This window comes from Musa acuminata, chromosome BXJ2-4 (genome assembly GCF_036884655.1).
Source record: "Musa acuminata AAA Group cultivar baxijiao chromosome BXJ2-4, Cavendish_Baxijiao_AAA, whole genome shotgun sequence".
NCBI classification, from domain to species: Eukaryota; Viridiplantae; Streptophyta; class Magnoliopsida; order Zingiberales; family Musaceae; genus Musa; species Musa acuminata.
The window spans coordinates 11,975,065-11,998,466 of NC_088341.1; the positions used below are offsets into that span (position 1 = coordinate 11,975,065).

General features: G+C 36.7%; 2 protein-coding genes, 1 long non-coding RNA gene and 1 other non-coding gene across 4 annotated transcripts; all 4 read left to right on the top strand.

Moving 5' to 3' along the window:
* The first annotated feature begins 15,365 nt into the window (after positions 1–15,365).
* Positions 15,366–17,155, top strand: LOC135610052 (reticulon-like protein B1). The gene is made up of 5 exons (XM_065104011.1): positions 15,366–15,649; positions 16,164–16,344; positions 16,426–16,567; positions 16,652–16,721; positions 16,810–17,155. Exons 1-5 carry the CDS (start codon positions 15,436–15,438, stop codon positions 16,977–16,979), a joined length of 777 nt encoding a protein of 258 aa, XP_064960083.1. The 5' UTR covers positions 15,366–15,435; the 3' UTR covers positions 16,980–17,155.
* A 1,789-nt stretch (positions 17,156–18,944) lies between these two features.
* Positions 18,945–19,695, top strand: LOC135609033 (uncharacterized). Its single transcript, XR_010485669.1, has 2 exons — positions 18,945–19,182; positions 19,258–19,695. It is a non-coding gene; the product is annotated as an uncharacterized LOC135609033 (long non-coding RNA).
* On the top strand, positions 19,482–19,630 carry LOC135611442 (small nucleolar RNA snoR145). Its single transcript, XR_010486580.1, has one exon. It is a non-coding gene; the product is annotated as a small nucleolar RNA snoR145 (small nucleolar RNA).
* Positions 19,696–21,499: 1,804 nt separating the features above from the next.
* On the top strand, positions 21,500–22,541 carry LOC135609034 (arabinogalactan protein 20-like). The gene is made up of 2 exons (XM_065102121.1): positions 21,500–21,771; positions 22,312–22,541. Exons 1-2 carry the CDS (start codon positions 21,666–21,668, stop codon positions 22,413–22,415), a joined length of 210 nt encoding a protein of 69 aa, XP_064958193.1. The 5' UTR covers positions 21,500–21,665; the 3' UTR covers positions 22,416–22,541.
* Positions 22,542–23,402: the final 861 nt, after the last annotated feature.

Below are 23,402 nucleotides of genomic sequence, written 5' to 3' on the forward strand. Positions count from 1 at the left end.
ATCCATTAGATTCATAAAATTCATGGAAATCACGATTTTAAAATTCACCACTGTGATCATTTCGAATTGATGAAATCATAAAACCCTTTTCATTTTGAATAAGTTTACAAAACTTAGAAAATACCTAAAGCAATCACTTTTGTGTGCCAAAACGTAAGTCCAAGTATATCTACTATAATCATCCACGATGATAAAGGTGTATTTGCTACCTCCTAGGCTTGATGTGGAAATTGATCCGAACAAGTCCATATGGATCAATTACAATAGTCTATAGGTGCTTATTTGGTTCTTTGGTTTGAAACTACCTTTTACTTGTTTTCCTAGTTGACATGCATCACACACATTGTCTTTACGAACATAATGTGAGGAATTCCTCTTACAAGTTCTTTAGATGAGACTCTTACAAGTTCTTTAGATGAGATTTGAAAGATTAGTTTCATGTTAGCATAGCCTAATCTCCTATGCTAAAGCCAAGCATCGTCATTCAAAACCGAAACACATATTTCATTACAAAGATCATCAATGTTGATAGTGTATACATTATTTTGTTTTAGGATAATCATAGATGTGTTTTTGTGTGGTTTTTCAATAATGCAAGCATTGGATTCAAATCTAATGATATATCCTTTATCACACAATTGACTAATACTCAAAAGGTCATATTTTAAGCTATCAACTAATAATGCATCTTCAATATAGAAGTTGGATTTGTTACCTATAGTTCCTTTGCCATTTATTTTACCCTCGTTGTTGTCTCTAAAGGTGACATATCCTTCATCTAGGCTAGTGAGCTTAGAGAATTGAGATGGATCTCATATCATATGCCTTGAGCATCCACTATCAAGGTACCATCTCTTGCTCCTAGCTTGTGATGGTAAATATTTTTACAAAAAATAATGATTTTTAGGTACCCATTTGACCTTGGGTGCCCCAAAAATCGATCTACACAACTTATCATATTATCTTAAGTCATTTGAGGTTCCTTTAGGAACCCAAATCAATTTATGTGGACTATATATCTTAAATAGATATTTATACACAACATGTCCAAATTTGTAACAAAAGTTGCATTCGTTTTGGAGTGAAACATGCAAGGTAAGGCCTTTAACAAAGATGGTCAGATTTTTATAAGTGTTACTCACAAAACCGATTCCATCTCTTCTTTTATGAATGTGCCCCTTATTGGCAAAGATCATGTTCAAGGACTTGTTACCAACCTAAATTTTTTTTAAGGTTTCTTTGAGCAGCAAGTTTTCTTTTCTAAGCGTTTTTAATTGATCACATTTTGTGCAAAGAGCTAAACTAACATCATGCTCAATTTTTAGTCTATCAAAATCACTAACAAGATAAGCATGTTCCTTTTTTAATAATTTATATTTTTTACTAACTAATTTACATTCATCAAATAAATCATGAAAAGCATATAGTAATTCATCAAAAGATAAACTTGCATCTAATGAACTGCTTACCTTATCTCCAATAGCCATTAGCGTATAGTGAGCAACTTGCTTGGTGTTGGTTTGCTCCTCTTCTTTAGATGCACTTGAGTCATCCCACGTTGCTTTAAGAGCTTTCTTCTTCTTCGGTTATTTCTTCTTTGCTTGGGGACATTTGCTTTTAAAATGTCTCGACTTCTTGCATTCGTAGCATATGACTTGTTCTTTCTTGGGTTCAAATTTATTTTTGGTGTCATTTCTAAATTTATTCCTTTTTATGAATTTTTTAAACTTTTTTGTCAAGAGTGTTAAGTCATCATTATGGTCCTCATCACTTGAATTTTCTTTCAAGTGGTCTTCTCGAGTTCTTAGTGTCATATCCTTCCTATTCTTTGGAAGGTTATTTTCAAACTCTTCATGAGCATTACAAGTCATCTTATAGGTCATTAGTGACCCAATTAGTTCTTCGAGAGAAAAGTTATTTAAATCATTGGCCTCTTGAATGATCGTTACTTTAGGATCCCAACTCTTTGGAAGGGATCTTAAGATTTTATTAACAAGTTCAAAATTTGAGAAACTTTTACCAAGTCCTTTTAGACCATTGACGATATTTGTAAATCGGGTGAATATGTCTCCAATGGTCTCACTCGATTTCATCCGAAACAACTCATAAGTATGGACTAAAAGATTAATTTTCAATTCCTTTACTCTACTAGTGCCTTTGTGAGTCACTTCGAGTATGTGTCAAATATCAAAAGTCATTTCACAAATGGACACTCGATTGAACTATCCAAAGCATAAAACAAGGCATTCATAGCCTTGGCATTTAAAGTGAAAGTCTTCTTCTCCAACTCATTCCAATCATTCATTGGAAGAGAAGGCTTTTGAAACCTATTTTCTATAATGTTCCATAATTTGAAATCAATTGAAATTAGGAAGATCCTCATTCCAGTCTTTCAATATATATAATCCATCCCATTGAACATGGATGGATGTGTAATTGAATAACCCTCTTGGTTACCGACAAATGTCATCTCTCTTGGGTCTTAAACCAAATGAGAGTGACCTTGCTCTGATACCAATTGTTAGGATCAAGAGCGGGACTAAGAGGACAGTTGAATTAGTGTAGTGGAAAAATTATCCGTTTCAAAAGTCTTCATTTCGATTAAACCCAATTCCGATAAAAATCATTTCGTAAAGATTTTAACTTGAATGTATATGGGAGTGTGGAGAAAGCAGTAAGAAGGTAAAGTAGCTTGCTAGAAAGGTAAATTGCTCAAGACGAAATACAAACCAGAATTTATAGTGGTTCGATCGTTGTGACCTACATCCACTTTCGGATTCCTCCTCCATCGAGGTCACCGACGTCCACTAATGGCCTTCCTTCAATAGGCGAAGACCAACCACCTTTTACAGTGCTTTCTCCTTTTCACAGGTTTATGAGATAACTCTTATAAGTCTCACACCTCTCTTGAATGATCTCATTACTTAGAAAGGGAGGAGGAGTACTCTAGCACTTTTATAACACTTTAACACTTCAAAGACTCAAGATTATGTCAATACTTTTATACCCTTTCATGTAGAAAATGGTGGGGTATTTATAGGTCCCAATGGCTTCAAAATTGGAGTAAAAAATTATCATATTCTTGGATTTCGGGGTACTAGCGTTACCACCGCCATTACTAGGTGGTACTATCGCCTACAGTCTGACACTGGGTGGTACCACCACCCAGTCTAAGCGGTACGATCGCTTAACAGAGCTCGGAGACCGAGTTTTGGCGGTACCACCGCTTAATAGGGGCGGTACCACTGCTGGCAGCATTAACTACTGGTGGTACCACTGCCCAGTCTGGGTGGTACCACCACCCAAAACACTTGGGAGATTGGGTCTGCCAAGCGGTGCCACCGCTGACCCTAGATTTCAAGTGCTGAATAGGCTATTCAATTTGGCCCAATTTAGACCTATTAAGTGCCCAGTTGGCCCCTAACTAAATTAGTAGGATTACCTCTCAATCCTAACTCAATTTATATTCTAACTACGATTAATGCAAGCAATTAGTCTGATATGTCAAATTTTCTTTCAGTGAAACTTCCAGCGAGCTTCCGACGAACTCCCGATGAACTCTCGACGATCTTCCGATGAGCCCTTGATGATCTTCCTATGACCTCTCGGCGATCTTCTGACGAGCTCTCAGCGATCTTCCAACGAGCCTCCGGCAAACTCCCGACGAACTTTCGGTGAGCTCCTAACACACTTCCGGTACATCGTCCGAATCTTCGACTCCGGCCCATCATCTACTTAATGCCTTACTGCAATCGTAATTAATCCTGCATACTTATCTCAACACATAGATTAGGTCAAATAATTCATAATTTATTTCATCATCAAAATTTGAGATTCAACACTTTTTCTATCTATTCTACATCTAGCAAAATCCGTATCAGTATAAGCAATTAGTTCAATTTTTTTAGATTTTGGATACCATAATCCTAGAGCATAAAGTCCTACGCTAAACATGATATCCAGTCTAGTTGTGGTTGTTAGGAACGATTCGGCACTAAGGGTGGGGGGTGAATTAGTGTAGCGGAAAGATTATGTCGGTTTAAAAAATCTTCGTACATTGAAAATCGATCTCGAAAATATGCTTAACTTGAAAGCGTGTTCGTAAGCGTAATGGAAGTAAAGCAAGTAAGTAGTTTCAGTGAAGGTAAATTGCAAGAATAGAAATGTAAACCAAGTTTTTATAGTGATTCGATCGCCGTGACCTACATCCACTCCACTGATTCCCCTTCCGTCGAGGCCATCGGTATCTACTAATAATCTTCCTTTAATAGGCGAAGATCAACCTCACTCTTACAACTCTATTCTCCTTTTGCAGGCTCAGGAGAGAACCTTTACACCCCCTTTTTACAAAGCTTCCCTCACACTCTCCCTTAGAATGGTCTCTAAACTTTAGGAGGAGGGATTCAAAGGGTTTTCAACTCTAGAAACACAGAGTTTTTATTCACTTTTCTTGTTTCTCTATGTAGGAATAGCTAGGGTATTTATAGACCCCAAACGACTTCAAAAATGGAGCCAAAATTTAAATCCCTGAAATTTCAGGGTACAGGTGGTACCACCGCCTGCACTAGGCGGTACCACCGCTTGTAGCCTGACATTGGGCAATACCATCGCCCAGTCTAGTGGTACCACCACCTAGGTGGTACCATCACCCAGACTAGCGGTACCACCGCCTGACACAGTCTCGGAGAGTGTGCCATGACGGTTTCACCTGTTTGGTCACTATTTGGGCCTTTCTCTTGGCCCAACATAGCCCAAACTTGGGCCCAACAGTCCCCTAATTAGGTTGGTCCAATTCTAATTTTAATTATGTGCTAATTATGAAATTTAAGATATTTACTAAGCAAAATAAGTCTGTAAGTCTAGGTTTCTTTCGGCGAGCTTCCGACGATCTCTCGGCAATGTTCCAGCGGACTCCTGACAAGCTCCTAGAATTTATGATGATCTTCTTGGCGAGTTCCGATGAGCTTCTTTGGCAAGCTCCTAGACTTCTCGGTTGGTTCTGGCAGAACTTCCGACGAACATCCGGACTTCCGACTAACTCTCGAACTCCCAACGAAATCACGTTCTTGACTCCGGGACTTCATTTTGCTTTATGCCTTGCTATCGTAGTTAATCCTGCATACATAAAAATCTACTTTGATCTAGACAATTAATACTAAGCTAATCAGATGTTGCCCGGTATGTCATTGGTTCATCGACGCCTCGTCCGATTGTTCGACGCATCGTCCTCTCTTGCAGCCTATTGCCCAATCGGCCAATTGACCTCCGCAACTTCGATTTCCTTAGTGCAATATCCGCTCTTCTTGGCCAGATGCCCGAACTCATGACCCGAAGCCTTCTGTCGATATGTTAACCGATCATTCGGCTCGACGTCCAATCTTCTGACATGTTTTTCTTCGACCCAACATGATTCTTCCTGCTTTAATTGTCTCTCCCTGATTGAAGCATCCTACGTCACTCAAAACGCAGATCAAATCATAAATACTTATCAATTAGTTTCATCATCAAAATCCAAGATTCAATAGTGGTGAGGTATAGTAAACTTCCTATCATACCCCTATAAAATTTTTTATCAAAGCTTTCTTCACTTTCATCAATGTCTAACTTAGTGGAGGTACTCATAGGAGTATTGATAGCCTTTGAATTATCCATTTTAAACTGTTTAAGCAAGTCTAATATATATTTTGTTTGACTAAGAAAAATATTATCAGTAAGTTATTTGATTTGTAAGCCTAAAAAGAAAGTTAGTTCATCCGTTAGACTCATTTCAAACTCTTAGCTCATACCCTTGGCAAACGATTCACATAAGAATTCATTCGTAGAACCACAAATAATATCATCAACATAAATTTGAATAACAAAAAAATTATTTTTAAAATTTTTAATAAACAATATAGTATCGATCTTGCCTTTAGAGAAATTATTTTGGATAAGAAAGGAGCTAAGTCTCTCATACCAACACCTTGGGGCTTGTTTTAATCCATAGAGAGCTTTAGTCAATTTAAACATATGATTTAGAAAATTATCATTCTCAAATCCAGGAGGTTGTTTAACATTAACTTCTTCGGAAATAAAGCCATTAAGAAAAGTACTTTTGACATCCATTTGAAATAATTTAAAATTATTACTACTAATATAGGCAAGGAGCATCCTTATAGCTTCTAATCATGTCATAGGAGCGAAGGTTTTATCATAATCAATACATTTTTCTTGGTTGAAACCCTTGGCTACTAATCTAGCCTTGTTTCTAACCATGATACCAAATTCATCTTGCTTGTTTCTAAAAACTCATTTAGTACTAATAACTAAATGGTCATTTGGCCTAGGAACAAGCTTCCGCACATCATTTCTCTCAAATTGGTTCAACTCTTCTTGCATTGCGATAACTCAATCATCTTTCAAGGTCTCGTCAATGTATTTAGGTTCAATTTGAGAAAGAAAAGTGACGTTGGCACAAAAATTTTCAAGAGAAGAACGAGATTGAACCCCTTTTAATGTGTCTCCTATGATTAGCTCCTTAGGATGAGCATCTATATACTTCCATTCCTTGGGTAAGGATGTTTCGGAAGAAGATGTATCCAAGTTGCTAGTTTGAGGAGAGGGTTCATTTAAATTTAAAGCATCAAAATTAAGATAATCATCAAACTCATTTTTCTGGAGTTCGAAAACTTTATTAAAGATAATATGAATAAACTCTTCTATAACCAAAGTTCTTTTGTTAAAGATACAAAAATCTTTAGAAATAGAAGAGTAGCCAAGAAAAATCTTTTCATCGGATTTTGAATTAAACTTTCCTAAGGCATCTTTTTCATTCAAGATAAAACATTTACAACTGAAAACTTTAAAATATGAAACGTTGGATTTTTGTTATTTCATAATTTATAAAGAGTTTTGGAAAGTAATAGTCTTACTAGAACCCTATTCATAATATAGCATGTCGTATTAATGGCTTTGGCCCAAAAATATTTGGGTAGGCTATGTTCGTTCAATATGGTTCTTGTCATTTCTTATAAATTTCTATTTTTTTCTTTCTACTACTCCATTTTGTTAAGGATTTCTCAGAGTAGAGAAATTATGGTTATATCTATTATATTCACAAAAATTTTGGAAATCTTTTGAAATTCGCCACCGTGATCACTCCGAATTGATGAAATCATAAAGCCTTTTTCATTTTGAACAAGTTTACAAAACTTAGAAAAATACCTAAAGCAATCACTTTTGTGTGTCAAGAAATGTGTCCAAGTGTATCTACTATAATCATCCACAATTATAAAGGCGTATTTGCTACCTCCAAGGCTTGATGTATCAATTGGTTCAAATAAATCTATATGGATCAATTGCAATGGTCTATAGGTGCTTATTTGATTTTTTGGTTTGAAACTACATTTTATTTGTTTTCCTAGTTGACGTGCATCACATACATTATCTTTAACAAACTTAATGTTAGGAATTCCTCTTACAAGTTCTTTGGATAAGATTTGAGAGATTAGTTTCATGCTAGCATAACCTAATCTTCTATGCCAAAGCCAAGCATCGTCATTCAAAATCAAAAAATATATTTCATTACAAAGATTAATAATGTCAATAGTGTATATATTATTTTGTTTTAGGACAATCATAGATGTGTTTTTGTGTTGTTTTTCAATAATGCAAACATTAGATTCAAATCTACTAATGTATCCTTTATCATACAATTGACTAATGCTCAAAAGATTATGCTTTAAGCCATCAATCAACAATATATCTTCAATCAAAAAGTTGAATTTGTTACCTATTGTTCTTTTACTAATGATTTTACCCTTATTGTTGTCTCTGAATGTGACATACCCTTCGTCTAGGCTAGTGAGCTTAGAGAATTGAGATGGATCTCCAGTTATATGCCTTGAGCTTCCACTATCAAGGTACTATCTCTTGCTCATAACTTATGATGGTAAACATTTCTACAAAAAAAGGTGATTTTTAGGTACCCATTTGACTTTGGGTGCCTCGAAAATTAATCGACTTAACTTATCATTTTGCATGGAGTTCTTTAAGGTTCCTTTAGGAACCCAAATCAATTTGTGTGGACTACATATCTTAAATGGACATTGATAAGCAAAATATCCAAGTTTGCAACAAAAGTTACATTTATTTCGGTGTGAAACATGTAAAGTTGGGCATTTAACAAAGATGGTTGGATTTTATAAGTGTTACTCACAAAGCCGATTTCATCTCTTCAATGAACATGATTCTTACTTGCAAGAATCATGTTTAAGGATTTGCTACATATTTCAATTTTTTCTAAGGTTTCATGTAGTTGCAAATTTTCCTTTTTAAGCATTTCTAATTCATCACATTTTGTGCAAGGAGCTAAACTATCATCATGCTCAATTTTTAATCTATCAAAATCACTAACAAAAGAAGCATGCTCTTTTTTGAACAATTTATATTTTTTACTAACTAATTTACATTCATCAAATAAATCATGAAAAGCGCTTAGTAATTGTTAGGAATCAGAGCCACGTTTTTCTCGTTTGGTTTAACACCTAAGAGAAATGGCTCTTTTCGGCTTTCAAGAGGATCACTCTATCATTCATCCTCCTATGTTCAATGGGACGGACTACACTTATTAGGAAACTCAGATAAGACATTTCTTGCTTTCAATGAATCTCGATTTATGGAATATCGTTAAAAACATATTTCAAAAGTCTTCTCTTCCATTGAACGATTGAAATGATTTAGAGAAGAAGACTTTCTCTTTAAATGTCAAAGCTATGAATGTTTTATTTTGTGCTTTAGATAAAAATGAATTCAATCAAATTTCTATTTACGAAATGACTTATAAAATTTGGCACACACTTGAAATCACACATGAAGGTACCAATAGAGTTAAAGAATCTAAGATAAATCTTTTGATATTTGATTTTGAATTATTTCGAAGAAAGCCAAGCGAAACTATTGTTGACATGTACACCTGTTTTATGGATGTAGTTAATAGTTTAAAAGCACTTGGTAAAAGTTTTTCTGACCTTGAACTTATGAACAAAATTTTACGATCTCTTCCTAAAAATTGGGATCATAAAGTAATGGCTATTCAAGAATCAAAGAACTAAAACCATTTTTCGATTGAAGAATTTATTGGGTCTTTGATGACCTATGAAATGACGTGTGAGACACATGATGAGCTTGATGAATATAAGAACAACCTTTCAAAGGACAGGAAGGATTTGACACGTAGAACTCAAGAAGACCACTCGAGCAAAAGCTCAAGTGACGATGACTTTGAACTCTTAACAATAAAGCTTCAAAAGTTTTTAAAATAAGAATCAAAGAATAAAATCAAACATAAAAAGAAGAAAGCACTCAATGTGACTTGGGACGAAATGAGTGCATCCGAAGATGAGGAGTAAACTGATGAAGATGAAGTGGCGAACTTCGCTTTGATGACTCTCGACAATGAGGTAAACAACTCAAACGAATCTCCTTTACCTTATTTTGAAATTACTTGATACTTTCATGAGTTATTTTTAAATTAGTTAGTAAAAATAAGAAAAATCAAATAATTTTGATTGAAAATACTTTATGTTTAATGAAATCATGTTTGATGATTTAATGATGCATAATGATGTAATGATGTAATAAAAATGTTAAAAGTTTTGGTATCATGCTTGACAATTTTATATTTTGCATGAGGATTTGAAATAATGATGATTTGAAATCTTATGTTTTGGAATTATGTGTTACACTTTTGATCTTAATGATTTTTATAATAAATCTTGCTCTTTCGGTTTTAAATGATGATGCATGTTTTAATTTGGCATAAAAGACAAAGGTATACTTGCATGAAATAAATCATATAAATTAAAACAACTAAAAGGGAGAATGCATGTTTCTTGAAAATATCTCTAAAGCTTTTTAATTTTTCAACAAGTAATTCTTAATGATGAATCTATTTTATGTTATCTCTTAAATTTTTCAAAATGTGATTTTGATGATGATTTTGGATTTCTTTTTATATGATTCGTTTTAATAATGAGATGATATATCCAATCGAATCATTTATTGATATTTGTGACTTGAGATGTACTTTATATGAAATATTTTTCTTGATTCACGTATGATTTATTTGTTTAAGAGAAGATTTATCCAAACGAATCTTGATTCTTGACATTAATAATTTGAGATTTATTTGAATTAAGATATCTTATTGGATCTCCTATGATTCTATTCGTTATTTACTAAAAAGGAGATTTGTCAAGATGAATCATTCACGAATTGATCTTTCATATCAATATCTTTCATGTCATGATTTTGTTGAATCTTGGATTTTGATGATGAAATCAATTGGTAAAGTGTTTGATATAATCTATATGTTGAGATAAGTATGCAGGATTAACTACGATAGCAATAAGGCATAAAGCAGAGGTTGAGTCAGAGTCAAAAATCGGACGATACGTCGAAGATTCGGACGATGTATCGGAAGTTTGCCGGAAGCTCGCCGAGAGTTCATTGGGAGCTCGTCGAGAGTTCGTCGGGAGTTCGTTAGGAGTTCGTCGGAAGTTTACCAGAAGTTCGTCGATAAAACAATTGACATACCGGACAGAGATTGCTTAGTTAATGTCATGAACTATCGTAGTTAAACCTTAAGTTGAGTTAGGATTGGGAGATAATCCCACTAACTCAGTTAGGGGCCAATTGGGCCCTTAATAAGGATGAACTAGGCTAGTTGAACAGCCCATTCAGCATCTAAAGACATGGCTGGTGGTGGCACCGCCTAGTGACTCAGTCTCCCAAGTTGTTTGGGTGGTGGTATCTTCAATAGTTAATGCTATCAGGCAATGGTACCGCCCCTGTCAAGTGGTGGTACCGCTAGAGCTCAGTCTTTGAGCTCTGTCAAGCAGTCATACTGCCTAGACTAGGCGATGATATCATCGTGTGTGAGAGTATCAGGTGATGGTACCGTTAGTACCCCGAAATCTAGGGATATGACACTTTTTTGCTCCAATTTTGAAGTCATTGGGGCCTATAAATACCCCACCCTTTTCTGCATGAAAGGGCACGAAAGTATGAAAAATATCTTGAAGTCTTGGGGTGTTAAAAGTGTTGTAAAAGTGCTAAAAATCCTCCTCCTCACTTTATCATTCAAGAGAGGTGTGAGCCTTGTAAGTGTTATTTCCTAAACCCGTGAAAAGGATAAAGCGCTATAAAGAGGGTGTTGGTCTTCTTCCATTGAAGGAAGATCATTAGTGGATGTCGATAACCTTAACAGAGGACGAATCAGAAGTGGATGTAGGTCACAACGATCGAACCACTATAAATTCCGATGTTCTCATTTTCATTCTGCTTTTTAATACTGCTATTACTTTCTAAGTTAATTACTAGTTCATTTACTCTAAAGTCAAGCACTTTCTAAAATTGATTTTCAATGAACAAATATCTTACAAAATTGATTCATTGCACTAATTCCTCCCTCCCCCCTGCCCACCACCCACCCCCCCCTCTTAGTGCCACTATTGATCCTAACAATTGGTATCAAAGCAACATTTTTCTTATTTGGTTTAACACCCAAGAGAAATGACTCTTTTCAGCTTTTAAGAGGGATTTTCTATCATTCGCCCTCCCATGTTCAATGGGACAGACTACACTTATCGGAAAACTTGGATGAGAGTTTTCTTGCTTTCGTTGAATCTTCATTTATGGAATATTGTCGAAAATAGATTTCAAAAGTCTTCTCTTCTAATGAACAATTGAAATGATTTGGAGAAGAAAACCTTCTCTTTGAATGTCGAAGCTATGAATGTTTTGTTTTGCACCTTAGACAAAAATTAACTTAATCGTGTTTCTATTTGAGAAACAACTTATGAGATTTGGCATACACTTGAAATCACACACGAAGGTACTAGTAGAGTTAAAGACTCTAAAATCAATCTTTTGATGCATGATTTCGAGTTGTTTCATATGAAACCAAGCGAAACTATTATTGACATGTACACTCGTTTTATGGATGTCGTCAATAGTTTAAAAGCTCTCGGTAAAAGTTTTTCAAAATTTGAACTTGTTAACAAGATATTAAGATCTCCTACGAAGAGTTGGGATCCTAAAGTCACGACTATTCAAGAATTTAAGAACTTGAACTATTTTCCAATTGAAGAACTTATCGGATCTTTGATGACCTACGAAATAACTTATGTGACATATGACGAACTTGAGAACAACATTCCAAAGAACATAAAGGATTTTGTACTTAGAACAAAAGAAGACTATTTGAGCGAAAGCTCAAGTGATGATGAACTTGAACTCCTCACAATAAAACTTAAAAAGTTATTAAAACAAGAATCAAAGAATAAAAATAAACTTAAAAAGAACACAACTTCTTGCTATGAACACAAGAAGCTGGGTCACTCTAAAGATAAGTATATAAAATTGAAGAAAAAGTTAGTAAAGGATGAATTGAGCGCATCCGAAGACGAGGAGCAAACCAACAAGGGCAAGGTGGCGAATTACGTTTTGACGGCTTTCGTCAACAAGGTAAGCGACTCAATCAAATCTCTTTTTTCCTTACCATGAAATTACTTAGTGCTTTTCATATATATATATATATATATATATATATATATATATATATATATATATATATATATATATATATATATATATATATATATATATATATATATATATCATGACAATTGTATATTTTGTAATAATACTTGCATATCAAATAAGATTAATTCCTTATATATTATAAGAAATAATTATGTGTGTCTCGATGATTTTATATTGCTTTTTGATTTTAAACATGATAGATGGTTTTCATAAGAAAAAAACTTAAGCATACTTATATGAAATAAATCACATAAATTGAAACAACTATAAAGAGGAAAGCATTTTTTCTTGAAATTTTTCTTTTTCTCTATTTTATCGATTTAAAAAAAAAAGATTGATGAATCTATTTATGTTATTTTATGAATCTCTAAAGTGATTTTGAGGACTTAGATTTGAATGAGTTATTAATCCAAATCACGATCTTGATTTTCTCGATATTTGATACTTGAGATCTTTCTATGAATTGAGATTTTTTTTTTCCTTGTTTCTTTTTATGATTTACTAAAGAGAATATCTTTTTTGAAATTCATGACTTAAGATTTTTCATACTAATTGATCTCCTAATATTCTTTTTGTTATATACTAAAAATGAGATTTGTTAAGATGAATCATGCAAGCCATTCACGTGAGTGATGGCACATGTGACTTAACACGTAGTCTTTTTGCTTATTATATTTTTGACATTTATCACTTTATATTACTTGTTGCATATATGCATATGTATATATATTGTGATGTCCTTGGATCTGTGCAATACGAATTGGATCGTGATGAGATCACGATAATAAGACCGATTCGTCTTTAAACACAGATCCTAAATAATCTCGGTCATAGGTTACTCGAGAGGGACATTGAGATAACCGGACATACTAGTGTGTTATATACCCGTCCATATGATAGATGCATCTGGTCTCATAGCTGCTCATGTAGAGACACTAGGGATATAATGTCTTATTGTCAGACAGTAATTCCGTAGTCCCAGTGGGGTATCTGGTTTTTAGACTTGAGACATCAAGGATGTCCTATATAAGTGTTCCACTCTTTGATACTAGACTTATAGGTTTGGATGTCCCAGATCTAGCATAGCTGATTATCAAGAGTGGTAGTCAACCTTACGAGGGCTATTGAGTGTCGATAGATGATCATCCATTCTCGGTGTCATGAGAAGAATGTCTCATATGTTCTTGCTCAGATAAATCCCTAGTTTGGGTCATTCGGATTGAGAGAAAAAGAGTTCTCCGGGAGAATCCAATTAGAGTGAGACTCGAGTAGAAATCGTATGGGTTTGACAACACCATACCGGTATATGGTCTCTAGGATATTAGATAGATGAAGGACTATAAATATATAGTAATCAGATCTAGTTTAGATTTTTATAAAATTACATCAGTGATGCACTTGAGACAAGTCGATGTCTAAATTAGTGTAAAAAATAAGTTGATTTAAATGTTTTAAAATGTTGAGTAGTATCAAAGGAATCTTTTGTTAAATAAGTCTACCTAAAGCTTCTTATAGTGGTGTTTAGTGAGTATAAAGAGTAGGTAGAGGTTAATTTACAGGAAGATCACATAAATTTATCAAGTATTACTTACAAACAAATGGTCAATTGAATCGTCTAAGTCTTATGATTAACAACATGATGTGTTTGATTATTATGTAAGATTTACAAAACATTTGAGTTAATAATGAGATGATGATGATGTGATGTTCGATCATTCGAGTATTAGATTTTCTCTATATAATAACATTTTCTAAAAAAATAAAATAAAATAAAATAAATTTAGTGTTGGTTTGCCGGTAGAAGATTTATTTAACTATTATTTAAGATCGGAGTACAGAGGCGTGTTATGTAACTCATGTGATATATAAAGTAAAACAAAGTTAGTAGCATCTTGAATTAGTTTTCTTTATGAATTAAATTTGTTGAGTAATAAATTTTCTAGTTTTGAGTTTTTGTTGGATATTGATCTTCCTTCGATAGGAAGCAATGAGGTTCTTGGATCACTGCGCCTCCAATCATGCATTTAGATGCCAGGTCTCAGTGTATCCTTAGGTATTAAGGAGTTGGCAACGGGGAAGAAGTCCATTCCTTTGTTGCGTTGCACGCAGCTTTTTTCCTCACCTCGAACTGGTAGGAATTGCGAGTTCAAATCTGTAGCAGAAAGGAAAAAGGAGAAAAAAAAACTCAAAAAATGTACGAGATTCCACTTTTGTCCTCATCCGAAGTCCCCACCGGCCACCCCCTCCTTTCTCGTGTCGCCTCGGGCCCCACCTATGACATCCACCGTTGAGTGCGGCGTGCGATCGGTCTTACCTTTGATGTACCATTTACCTTTCCTGGCCACTCGTCGGCCTTCAATGCCCGTTGTTGTGGGGCCGACGGCGTCGTCCTGGCTTACAGCGTCGCGTGCGCGTCGGACGTGTTTGCTGTGTTATTAAGGACAGCTTTCCCCGTCCACGTGGTGTCACGTGACGGTGGGCCGGAAATGGCATCAGGCACGGCTCCCAGGCGGGTCGTGCTGGCCACGCCGTCCCAAAAAGTAACGGCAAACTGACGTTGCCGTCAACACGGTCATTAATCTCCCTCTCCAATTCAAAGTCGCCGTCAAGCAAACAACCCTTCCGACTGTTCTCGACTTAAATCTTTCCTTCCCTCTTCGGGCAAATTTGCCCCTCCATCCGCTCTTCCATCTGACCGCTAAACCAAGCCCTGCCTCGATCCGACGGTCGTGATCGCTTCTCCGTGCCCCGGTCCTTTATAAAGCCTCCTCGATGGCCGCCGATCCCCTCTTAATCCCACAGCGAGAGAGTATTCGGAGAGAGGTTTAGATATTTCTTTGTGAGGCGACGATGGCGGAGCACGAGGAGTCGGTGGCGGAGTCTCTGCTGGAGAAGATCACTGAGAAGTTCCACGGCGGGGACTCTTCATCGTCAGATTCGGACGGCGAGAAATCATCTGTGGTGGACTCCTCGGCGCCGTCCGCCGCCGAGGTTGTCAAGGCCAAGATTTACCGCCTCTTCGGGCGCGAGAAGCCCGTCCACAAGGTCTTGGGTGGTGGGAAACGTACGGATCGTCCCTCCCTGATGCCCTTTCCGTTGAAAGATTTTGCTTGCATTTTTAATATAATAAAACCTTTTTCCATTTTTTTCTTCATCGGTTTGATCTCGATCGTATTCGCCGACTCGCATGACGGACGGGATCTGTAGGTTTTTCTAAGATGTGGTTCAGTGATTCGCGAACTTATTATTTGAATCGGATGTAGATTTTAATTTTTCAGTTTCCATTTTTATTGAATAAGGAAAAAAATTACTTTTTTCTATTTTTGAGTACATACGAACAGAAACCCTAAATCGGCTCCGGATATCTTGTTGACCTCGATCAATGGATATCCTTATTTGTCCTTAGTTTGTAAAGTTTATTGGATGATCGAGCTACCTCTTCGTCTTGATATATTATACCCTTTTATGTTGGGCGAATCGTAAATATCTCAGTAGACTATATTTGCGTCTTAAATATAACCTGTTGAGGGTGGATTAGCTATAAGACTAGGATGATTTAATGACCGATTCTTGAGCAGCTGCTGATGTTTTCCTATGGAGGAATAAGAAGGTATCGGCTGCCACGCTCGGTGGAGCGACGGCCATCTGGGTCTTGTTTGAGTTGATGGAGTACCACTTGCTGACCTTTGTTTGCCATAGTCTCATCCTGTCCCTGGCCATCATGTTCCTCTGGTCAAACGCATCAACTTTCATCAACAAGTGAGTTTGGCTCTGCAATTTTTTGTTGCTTCGTTCTGTATGCCCTCTTCAGTGGCTCAATCCTCTGTGCTTCGTTTGTAGGTCCCCTCCACGCATTCCAGAGGTAAGCATTCCGGAAGATATGACTGTGAACATTGCACTTTCGCTTCGATATGAGATCAACTGGGCTTTTGCTGCTCTGAGGGACATCGCATTAGGGCGTGACCTTAAGAAATTCCTTTCTGTATGTTGCCTCATTGTTCTTATTTGCAAGTTCAATATTTTGGTGCCCTGTTTGTGCCTTTAATGGCTGCTGCTTTGATTATAGGTCATTGCTGGCCTGTGGGTTTTCTCAATCATCGGCAATTTCTGCAATTTCTTGACCTTATTTTATATAGGTAATTGAAATTTTGCAGTAGTACCTACCTTTTTGCTGCCCTAATAATTATAGTTTTAGTTATTTACATGTTTGAGTTTGGGTAACAGCGTTTGTCACACTGCATACGGTGCCGCCACTGTATGAGAAGTATGAGGACAAGGTTGATGCTTTTGCTGAGAAAGCACAAACTGAGTTCAAGAAGCATTATAACGTGATTCATGCAAAATACTTGAGCAAGATTCCAAAGGGGCCATTGAAGGATAAGAAGTTCCAATAGAGTTGAAGGATCTGTGTGGTTGCAGTTTGATTTTGGCAGTTAATTGGCTAGTGATGGTTTTCGATCGGTGTAATGACTGTTTATCCATATTTGCTTAGAACTCTCCTTTTGAGTTCCTAATTAGAGGCATGGACATTATCAGTATGGGTTAATATAAGTGATTCTGAGTTTTATGATGTGGATCGGAGTTATTATTGTACCAAGTAAGACAATTTAGTTTTATTTTAATGGTGATTTGTTTTAGAAAATCTATGTTATTTACATACATGTCATTTCTATGAATCATTGAGTATTCTTTGTGTTTCTCTTCATCATTATGGAGTTTTTCCTGTTGTTGATGTAACAAGAGGCAGGTTTCATGTTGGAGCACTAGATGCACTTTGTGATGCGTTCTTTTCTTCCTGTTTGTCCACTGTTCTATGTTGCATGATGACTATGCAAATAAATCTGGATCGTAGAATCTGAAGTTTATGCTCAAGCAAGGTGGTGGATGTTGGGTTGGTATTATATGGAGTTTGTTGTCATATTATAACCATATTAGATTATTACTCTGTTAATGGTGTGGGATAACCACAGTTCGGTGAGAGTCAATATGACCTTTTGATGATTACTTGAGTGATTCTTCGAGTTGTTTACCTTATGATCATTGTGAACTTAAAATAACGTGTGGTTTCATAGATTTTTAAAAGCTGTAGATGCATTAAGGTCATGAAAAAACACATTTACTTTGAGATGTTTATGTACTTGTTAGGTACTAATACTTATTTTTCAGCATCATTTGATGATAATTATTACATTCCTTAAAGTTTAGCTCTTCTTTTGTAATTTAGGAAGAGATGGGTACATGAACTTCCGATATGCTGTTGTATTGTTATTGAACATAGATGATGATTGGTAAAACCAAGTAATATTCTTATTTCATGAATCCTATACTGCTTAGACTAACATATGTTATGAAGAACTAAGCTAAGGGTTCTTTACATTGTTGAATATATTTTATGATAACGTAATGAATTGTGTTAAGGATATATCCATCCTCTACTATGATTAATGATTAAGTGGGTGAGCCTTGGTGGCATGGTAAATTTGCTTGTTTGTAATTTGTCTTCTTTATATTTCCGAATCCTCTGTTTTCTTTCTTATTATTTGAGTTACCACCATGAAGGGGTTCTGAAATTATAAGGTGAGACTGCTCCACCGAATTGCCCATAATTCATCCATGGTATATGATAGATAACGGAATAATTTCAGGCACTAAAGTTCACCGAGAAAAATAGCGTCAATGGCCTTATTATTTGTGGAGTGCTGGGAGTTTGAAGGACTTCCTGTTGTTATATTTGTCACAAACAGCTATTTGATCCGATAAAGTCATTTCTCATCGACGTTTTGTGGACGTGGGACGATGATGGTTACAGGAAATCAAACATTGCTGAACCTTTGAAGATATACTTGTTGAACTTCCTATTTTTATGGTTGAATAGTAGTTGTTGGTCATTTGTTGTGAGTTCTTTCGGAGCGTTGTACTTGAAAGCTATTATATTTCTCCGCATAAGCTTGTCATCGCAAATATTCTTCCCGGTTTGTCTGTGTCGGCTGATGAGATGAGTAGAAAAAGTATCCCGCTTTCGATGGCATGAATGAATCCGAACTCGATGAATTCCATTTTTGGTAGACCCCTCTTTTAAGAATCCTCTGTAAAAATAATAAAATATAATTTTATTATTTATATCCTCTCCGTTTCAATAATTTTCATCTGTTTAAAAAACATTATTCACTACGGGAGCTTGAAATCATTTTGACGGTCAGATCTCTTGATCTAAATCTGGGCCGCTATATTCCTAATTACATCCGATCTGGTTTCAGCCGAGTTCCTCAACTACTATATAGAGACTCAACCGGACCCAATTCTACACCACTCGACAGGGATCGGGTCGATGTCCAATTCGACCGCCCCCGAACCCAACCCCTCTCGCTTGCTGCACTACTTGCCCTAATATCCCACCTCTATAAATACCCGCAGGTGGCCAACCTGCGTCGGATATCATCCTCGTCTCGGCCGTCTCCTGCCATCAAACTGTTCCAAAAAAGCCTCGTCTCTCTTTCATACTGCTTCCCGTTCTCGGATGCGATGAAGAGAAAACATTCTCTACTGTGATCGTCGGGTTCCTCTTCGGATCCGGCGACATGAAGTCCATCTAATTTGGTTCGTATTCACTGAGCATCCTCCACCTCCTCTTTTGTTCTTCTTTCTTTTACTCTCTTTTCCCCCTTTCTTTAGTATCTTGCCAAACGAAGGACCTATGGAGGAATCGCTTCTTACGCGGTGCTATTCTTTCCAAGTTTGCCTTCGGATAGGAAGTAAAAGCGAGGTGGGACGGCCGGACTCGTAGATGAATTCGAGTTTGGGTGATCTCCGGGTCGTTCTTTCGATCCGTTCTTCGCACATCTAGAATAGTGTTTGGCAGAGATCCATGTAGAAGATCGAGTAAGAGGGGACGAAAAGAGCGAAGGGCCCAGCAGAGGGGTGATGAACTCGTGAGTTGAGACCTCTCTAACTTCTCGGTATAACCTTCGCAAAGTGAAGCCTGCCGTGATCGTACGACGCCTGAACTCTGTGGTTTTCCTGGTGTCTCGTACACGGCTACAGATCCTCTCGGCGACTGATTAACTTTTCAATTTTTCTTGATGATACTTTGGAGCATTGTAGCTTAGCTAATTTTTGGCTCATCTCTCATGCAATCTACCACACTTTGGCACATCAAAACCTAGAAACATAGGAAGGTGTTAGGGACAGTAAAGATGAGATCTGGCTTCTGTAGTTGATGTCATGTTGGGTTCAATCTGTACCCACGAGAGGTTTGAACCCGAGGAGCCGAGAAATTAGAACAACATGCTATGGATACGGGCTCAAGGGGATAGCATAAGTATACTGTTTTGTACGACAATATCTTTTTCTCCCTCCCGTCCCTTTTTTTTTCCCGGTTATGCACTCAAGTTCAAATAATATTTTCATTGTATTCACATCTGGAGAGTACCTCTTAAAGTTGTAGATCTCACAAAAGAAAATATAAAATTTGGATCGAGCAATTTAGTCCTAATCGTGAAATCTAATGAACTATATTAAGTCCACGTAATGTGATATTGAGAATTATATTGATTGTGTTAAAATAATAAAATAATCCTTTATGATAAGGAACGTTATGCACATCACGCGTTAGACGTGGGGAACCGTAAGAATCACTGACGTCTTTTGATGGTATAGCACAAATAGACTTTTGTTTTCATTACAAGATGATATCTTTTTAATTATGTAGGAGATTTTTGTTATGATTATTATAAGATAATAAGACTTACATAAATGTTGGAAGGTCATCATCTTAGTGAGAGATAGAATGTTTTACAAGGATGCCAAAGGTTTATTAATTATCAAATCGCAGTACGGAATTAGAACGTCATAATCAATATTAACAGTTAAATATACAATAATTATTAATTAGTGTTTCGGAATTTTTAGTTCAATCCTCAGATATATTAGATTGGCCCCAAAGTGATATTAAATTGATCGTACATTACTACACATTAATACTGAATACTGCACTACTGTGGCAAAATTATAAAAATACTATAATCCAATTATCTGTTCTCAATGTAATGCAGTCCTCAACCCAACCATCTATAAAATGGTTTGTGCTTGGCCAATTCGATTGCATGACTTACATCAGAACTTCAACTCTGCAGTTTCCATTACTGATTCTTATTTTGTGAGTTGGAAAATCCACATTCTGACTTACATCAGAACTTCAACTCTGCAGTTTCCATTACTTATTCTTATTTTGTGAGTTGGAAAATCCACATTCTTCATTCTGATCGACCTGTAATTTGGATTTCTCAATCACTAGCTGTCTCTCTGAGCTCTTAGATGGCACGAACGGGCTTCGGGCCATGGAAAAAAAAACCTTCTACTTATTTATTCATAATATCAAAAAATAATATTTGTTTTATTATTTGAAATTTCCGTATTATCGATTTTATTTTATTTTTCTCCTAATCTCTTGTTTTATCCTGACGAATCTCCCATTGTGATTATAAATATTTAAAAATAAGATTAAATAGTAATTTTTAAAAATTAGAGACTGTGTTCTCATTCCGATGTCGGTTAATGAGATCCCGATCCCGATGCTGGCTCATCTTATGATCCGACTCTTCCCTATTCTCCGGTGAAATGTGATCAAATTCAACCAGGTCAGAGGATGCACCGAGTCTGTTATCAAATTATCATCCCTAACATTCTTATTTTCAATCGAGAACTTTCCTATATTTGTTTAATTCATTTTTTTGGGGGTCGGTTGTGATGTGGCTGCACGTAGGCCGTCCGAGCTGTCGCCAGTAGACCCGGGCCACCCTTGGCTTGACCCGGTTCGTTTGTGGGAGGAATAACACGTGGGGACCACAGCATCGGCGTGCCGGATTCGTTGCTTCCTGTACTTTTTTTAGTGACCGATGCCGCGTTAAAACCCGATCCTTCGCGCCGTTGTAGGAATAGAGGAGGAAATCGATTCGAAGCACATTGCCTCCCGCAGATCTCTCTCCTCCTCCTCTCTGCTCCGCTCAGAGAAGGAAGAGAGAGATCTCAGGTTTGTCTGTCTGTTCCAGTCTTTTTCGAAGCGGAGGAAGATCACGGCCGAGATGGCGGCAATCCCTAAAGTTTTAGTGGCCGTTTTGGTTCTCGCCTTGGCGACTGTTGTGCCGTCCGTCCAGGCTCAGGCTCCCGCCCCATCACCTACCAGCGACGGTGATTTGATCTTTTCCTTCGTTCTTTCTCGTATTCACGTTATATATCCAGTTATTTTATAGAAGCCAAAAACCGGACCTTTTTTTATGTTCTTCGTGCTGGATGTGTTCTCTTCCCCTTTTGTTCTGTTACCTTTTCGTAGATTTTACTAGTTTGTAACAGTTAGGTATCCGGTTCAAGTGTAGATTTCTGTTCGTTCGTACATCCATGCCGTATTGGAGTAAAAGTTTGTATCTTTGAAGTAGACGCTCATTTTTTAGATCAGAGATAATGTTGAAGGTCTACGGATCTAGTGTGACATGGATTAGGGTTTCGCTAATAGGTTCGGTGTTCTTAACAGTTTGTAAAGTTCCTCTTTTTAGGGCTAAACGTTGGTTAAATGTTGCAAATTAGTTGCGATCGTATGATGTAATGAAGACTATGTTTTCTTAATGCATCTCTTACTGCAAATTCATTGATCTTGATGTGGGTATAAGTCTTGTTTGATCGTTATCTGTTGAAGGATTGTTGGATTGATATACTCTTTCTTCTCTTGTGCAGGCACATCAATCGACCAGGGGATTGCTTATTTGCTAATGCTTGTGGCCCTGGTTCTCACCTACCTCATCCACCCCTTGGATGCCTCCCCCTACAAGCTCTTCTAAGCCTTTCTAGGATTGCATTTATCTCTGTGAGGAAGGGATTGGTGGTTTGTCTTGCTTGTACTTGCATGATCATGGTGTGGGATTTGGACATTTTTTAATGGAACTATCATGTTGATTTATCCTAAATGTTCTTGTTGCTGGTGCAGCTGAAGCTTTTGTTTGTGCTTGCAATTTGCTTGGTTTACAATGAATATGATGTCACAGTGGGAAATTTGAACTTCTGTATAGCAAATGTACTGGAATTGTAGAAGATTTGAAGTTTGGGGGAGGAAGAGCAGCCTTGATGCTGGTTATCCAACATGAATAATCAAGCTCTGTGAACCCCGACGAACATTGGCGATTTGGTTTGGAGTTGGATAAAATGTTCGATGTTGTAAAAGTTTATATTTCCTCTTATGCTTCTGGTTTTGCACGAGAAATATAGTTGTAGATGGGCATTTCACACTGCACATAACCCGACGTGGTCTGAGCTTCTAGGGTATCATATACATGATATATACATGAAGACTAAGGTTTGGAGAGGTTTTTCTATTCGGATCCTCTGATTCCCAAGTTAGTAACCCGAGCTAGATAAGTGCAGATGCGAGTAGTCAAAAAGTGATTCCCTCTTCTCTTTTTCATTATATTAATAACAAGCTTTTATACATGATCGTAAAGGGATAAAATATCTCATGAAATATTTTATGGAGAGGTAGTCTCTAACCATTTTCAATAGCCTCCCTTTGGCCTCTTATCCACGCGAGTGACAAAAAGGGGGACAACCCATATCATTTGTCTTCGACCTTTGCATATGTGGGCAGACGGGTGGAGGGTAACCTCTGTCTTCTCTTTTTACCTTGGACACCATATGATGATTATGTATAGGATGATGATTGGTTAATAGTATACTTTGTATCATTTATACACCTTGAAGGCATGCTTCGGGGCTCTCGCAAGAGGGACTCGAAGTGTGACATCTAGTTCATTTGTCATATTAAGCTTATGCCT

Excerpts from the sequence above, each read along its gene's own strand:
- LOC135609034 (XM_065102121.1), top strand. The coding sequence starts at position 21,666 with ATGGCGGCAATCCCTAAAGTTTTAGTGGCCGTTTTGGTTCTCGCCTTG. Across the intron at positions 21,772-22,311 it reads CCCATCACCTACCAGCGACG|GCACATCAATCGACCAGGGG; the intron begins GTGATTTGATCT and ends TCTCTTGTGCAG.
- LOC135610052 (XM_065104011.1), top strand. The coding sequence starts at position 15,436 with ATGGCGGAGCACGAGGAGTCGGTGGCGGAGTCTCTGCTGGAGAAGATC. Across the intron at positions 15,650-16,163 it reads GGTCTTGGGTGGTGGGAAAC|CTGCTGATGTTTTCCTATGG; the intron begins GTACGGATCGTC and ends ATTCTTGAGCAG. Across the intron at positions 16,345-16,425 it reads GCATCAACTTTCATCAACAA|GTCCCCTCCACGCATTCCAG; the intron begins GTGAGTTTGGCT and ends CTTCGTTTGTAG.